General features: G+C 40.5%; 1 protein-coding gene across 1 annotated transcript; it reads right to left on the bottom strand.

The window, feature by feature from the left end:
- Positions 1-1,609: 1,609 nt before the first annotated feature.
- LOC148293792 (protein FAR1-RELATED SEQUENCE 5-like) lies at positions 1,610-2,173 on the bottom strand. Its single transcript, XM_088254606.1, has one exon. The coding sequence runs from the start codon at positions 2,171-2,173 to the stop codon at positions 1,610-1,612; it is 564 nt and encodes a 187-aa protein (XP_088110732.1).
- Between the last annotated feature and the right edge of the window lie 2,435 nt (positions 2,174-4,608).

Below are 4,608 nucleotides of genomic sequence, written 5' to 3'. Positions count from 1 at the left end.
TGGGAGGAGTCATTTGGTGAGATTTGAGTGAAATCCAATCGCTAGAAGTATGGAATACACCAACCACTCCAATTACGAACGATCTGCCGTTGAACTTGAATTGTCCAATTTCTCACACCTATTGATTTCGGATCGAGCCCCAAACTTGGGCAACATCATAATATGGTGGGAGGAGTCATTTGTTAGTTTTGAGTGAAATCCAATCGCTAGAAGTATGGAATACACCAACCACTCCAATTAGGAACGAACTGTCGTTGAACTTGAATTGTCCAATTTCTCACACCTTTTGATTTCGGATCAAGCCGCAAACTTGGGCAACATCATAATATGGTGGGAGGAGTCATTTGGTGAGTTTTGAGTGAAATCCAATCGCTAGAAGTATGGAATACACCAACCACTCCAATTAGGAACGAACTGTCGTTGAACTTGAATTGTCCAATTTCTCACACCTTTTGATTTCGGATCAAGCCGCAAACTTGGGCAACATCATAATATGGTGGGAGGAGTCATTTGGTGAGTTTTGAGTGAAATCCAATCGCTAGAAGTATGGAGTACACCAACCACTCCAATTAGGAACGAACTGCCGTTGAACTTGAATTGTACAATTTGGAACACCTATTGATTTCGGATCGAGCCCAAAACATGGGCAACATCATAATATGGTGGGAGGAGTCATTTGGTGAGTTTTGAGTGAAATCCAATCGCTAGAAGTATGGAATACACCAACCACTCCAATTAGGAAGGAACTGCCGTTGAACTTGAATTGTCCAATTTCTCACACCTATTGATTTCGGATCGAGCCTAAAACTTGGGCAACATCATAATATGGTGGGAGGAGTCATTTGGTGAGTTTTGAGTGAAATCCAATCGCTAGAAGTATGGAATACACCAACCACTCCAATTAGGAACGAACTGCCGTTGAACTTGAATTGTCGAATTTGGAACACCTATTGATTTCGGATCGAGCCCAAAACTTGGGCAACATCATAATATGGTGAGAGGAGTCATTTGGTGTGTTTTGAGTGAAATCCAATTGCTACAAGTATGGAATACACCAACCACTCCAATTAGGAACGAACTGCCGTTGAACTTGAATTGTCCAATTTCGAACACCTATTGATTTCGGATCGAGCCCAAAACTTGGGCAACAGCATAATATGGTGGGAGGAGTCATTTGGTGAGTTTTGAGTGAAATCCATTCGCTAGAAGTATGGAATACACCAACCACTGGTTAGGCATGAACTTCCGTTGAACTTGAATTGTCCAATTTCGAACACCAATTGATTTCGGATCAAGCCCAAAACTTGGGCAACATCATAATATGGTGGGAGGAGTCATTTGGTGAGTTTTGAGTGAAATCCAATCGCTAGAAATATGGAATACACCAACCACTCCAATTAGGAACGATCTGCCGTTGAACTTGAATTGTCCAATTTCTCACACCTATTGATTTCGGATCGAGCCCCAAACTTGGGCAACATCATAATATGGTGGGAGGAGTCATTTGGTTAGTTTTGAGTGAAATCCAATCGCTAGAAGTATGGAATACACCAACCACTCCAATCAGAAACGAACTGCCGTTGAACTTGAATTGTCCAATTTCTCACACCTATTGAAACATTGCCCTTGTGTACAAGGTAGCCATTTGTTTGTTCATTGGCATTTTTAGAATACATTGAGCCACTTCAAATGCATCTACGTGATCAGCAGCTAACGCTTTTTGACGTTGATGGGAAAGTGCCCTCTCAAATCGTATTATGAAATCCATCAACGAATTTCTCCTTGATATGTATTGCTTGAAGAAAGCATGAGAACCTTCCGCTCTTTGGCTGCTTGACATTCCAGCGGCAAAAAAGTCTCGTGCGTAGGCTGGAACCCAAGATTCCCTTAAATCAAACATTGAACTTAGCCATTGATGGTCAGTCAAACCAGCCTTTGTAACCACAATATTCCACTTTGCATCAAACTCATCCTTATTGTCAGTATCCCATATGGCTTTCTGAAATTCACGCCAATACTCCTTATAAGCAGAATGTGGTAACTTAACATGGAACTTTGATGTGATGTGCCATATGCAAAGCCGATGAAATGTAGTCGGGAAGGCTATTGAAATCGCTCTGGTGATGGCCGCATCTTGATCTGTAATGATCGTTTTAGGTTCGCCACCTTGCATGGCTTTCTTAAACTCCTCAAACATCCAAATAAACGACTCAGTTGTTTCCTTGCTCAAAAATGTGCATGCTAAGACAATTGTCTGACCATGGTTATTAACTCCCAATATTGGTGCAAATGTCAAGTCGTATCGATTCGTGTTGAATGTGGTATCGAATACAACAACATCTCCATACAACCGGTATGCCCGTCTAGAAGTTGCATCTGCCCAAAAACATCGACTAAACCTGTCTTCGCCATCTCCCTCAATCTTGAAATAAAAAGCCTCATTTTTTTTCTGTTCAGCCAAAAAATACTCGGTCACTAGTTCAACATCGTGGTTCCTCAGCTTCCCATTCACACTACATTCAAGATTGTAAATATCCTTTTTGATAAAACCGATTTTATAAATTCCTCCGGATTGCACCTCGAAAATACTTACCTTCTGATGAATGGGGATATTAACCGAACCCAACTGTTTTGTAAGTACTTTTGTAGAATCCGAAATACGACGGTGTGATCTCAATAAATGCACTTTTTCTGAGGCTGTCATCTTATGATTGTGTCCCTCTGCAAAAAGAGAGATGGCATACTTCTTGCTCCCATTTGTCTTCACAACCACAATCTTAGCTTTGCAATTGCATCTACTTATTCCCCGCTGTCTTTTTCTCTCCCGAGTTTCATCTTTCCTGTATGCACCTTGTTTGCAACAAACAAATTCTTTCCTCAGAATCTCTTTCTTATTTGTCCCCCGAAAGCTGGAATGAAGTCGAATACCAAAGCCAGCCAAGAATGCATATCTGTTATAGAAATTATAAGCGAGGTCAAGCGAGTCGAACTTCATCCCAACCGTTGGTGTTTCCTCATTTCTTACTTCAGGAATGTAAACCATCCCATTAGCTGTTACACAGTCATCACTCTCTGAGCCCCCAGACATTTTACCCACATATATTTTTGAACTACTTCTATATCACTGCATAGCAAATATTAATTCATTAATCAATCATTACTGCATTACAACATATCAATGCATTCCACTTACACAAAACATTGCCCAAATTGACACAAAAAAGACGCATAGCCTAGCTTGTTTGTAAGAGCCATTATTACACAAAATTTAATAATAGTTACGTCATCTCTTGTGCAATAATCTGGAAAAAATAACATTAGAACCAACATGTTCAACTAAGAACACAAATGTAATTCAAACCAGCAATTACAGAACTTCTCCCAATATCCTCTCCAAATGCTTACTCCTAATGCCATTAAGCCTAAGTTTAGGATCTTTTACCTACATTTTATAATTTCCCACCCCCACCAAAAACAATCAACTAAATATATTGAATATTCATAAGGAAATTACGCATTATTGACAGAAAACTGACGCATTATTGACGGCAGAATAACACATTATTGACCGCAGAAATGACGCATTATTGATGCCACAAATGACGAATTTCTCACCCTCACAAAAAACAAACCAAACCCAATAAAATCAATCCAGCAACAGTAAACTTACCTCTCAAACTCAAGCGGGAGCTCCGAAGTCAATCAGCTTAAGAGAATGTGGTGGACATTAGAGAAGACTCTTTGGTAGTGGAGACTCCATCTCTACCACAATCGAGGAACAAATGCTGCTGCGGCGTCTAGCTACAGAACCAGATATGCTACTTTGCTTTCATCTGGAATCTCGTGTGCTGAACGAAAAAGAGAAGGGGTTTTCACTTCAGCCATAGAATCAAAACAGGGCAATAGCTAGATAAGAGCCATTAATCGTCATACCGAGGATGCCATAGATCGCAGGCCTCCCAAGGAGCTGATGACAATGGAGCGACTATAGGGTTTGGGAGCTTTGGATCTTTCTAATTCTGGGTTTGCGTTACATTCAAAAACAGAGGATTGTTTTCTTGAATTTTTCAGAGAGGGAAATATCTTCAACTGAAGTTGGGTTTCCAACGGGTCAGATTTCAACCCGGTTCTACATGCACCCTCTTTTAAAAACTCACCGTTGGATGAAATCCAACGGCTCTAACATACCCCTCAAAAAAACCCCTTATAACTTTCCCCTCACTATAGAAGCTCCCCAATTCTGAAACCCAAAAAAAATGTTGAAGCCCAAAGCCCACAATGAAATTAACCCACCTTGAAACTCAAACAAGGTGAAAAACCATCCCAAAATGAAATCTGAAGCCCACACGTTTCAATTTTATTTTATTTTTGAATTTTTTTTTGAATTTTTTTTTTGAATTTTATTCGAAACGTGAATTGGGAGCGCAAATGCGGGATTTATGAAAAGAGAGAATGTGGTCCCTGATGTCGTCTCCTGGTTAGTCACGGGCAGAAAGCAGGAGCCACGTGTCGACAGATAGAAGCGCCGCAGATTTCACAAGCAGAAATTACGGGCTCATACAAAGTCGTGACGACTTTACTGAACGCGTCCGTTCAGAAAAGACATGT

Source organism: Prunus avium, chromosome 6 (assembly GCF_965620075.1).
Source record: "Prunus avium chromosome 6, drPruAviu1.hap1.1, whole genome shotgun sequence".
NCBI classification, from domain to species: Eukaryota; Viridiplantae; Streptophyta; class Magnoliopsida; order Rosales; family Rosaceae; genus Prunus; species Prunus avium.
This window is presented reverse-complemented; position numbering and strand designations above follow the sequence as displayed.

Coding starts and splice junctions, on each gene's coding strand:
- LOC148293792 (XM_088254606.1), bottom strand. CDS start 2,173: ATGCAAGGTGGCGAACCTAAAACGATCATTACAGATCAAGATGCGGCC.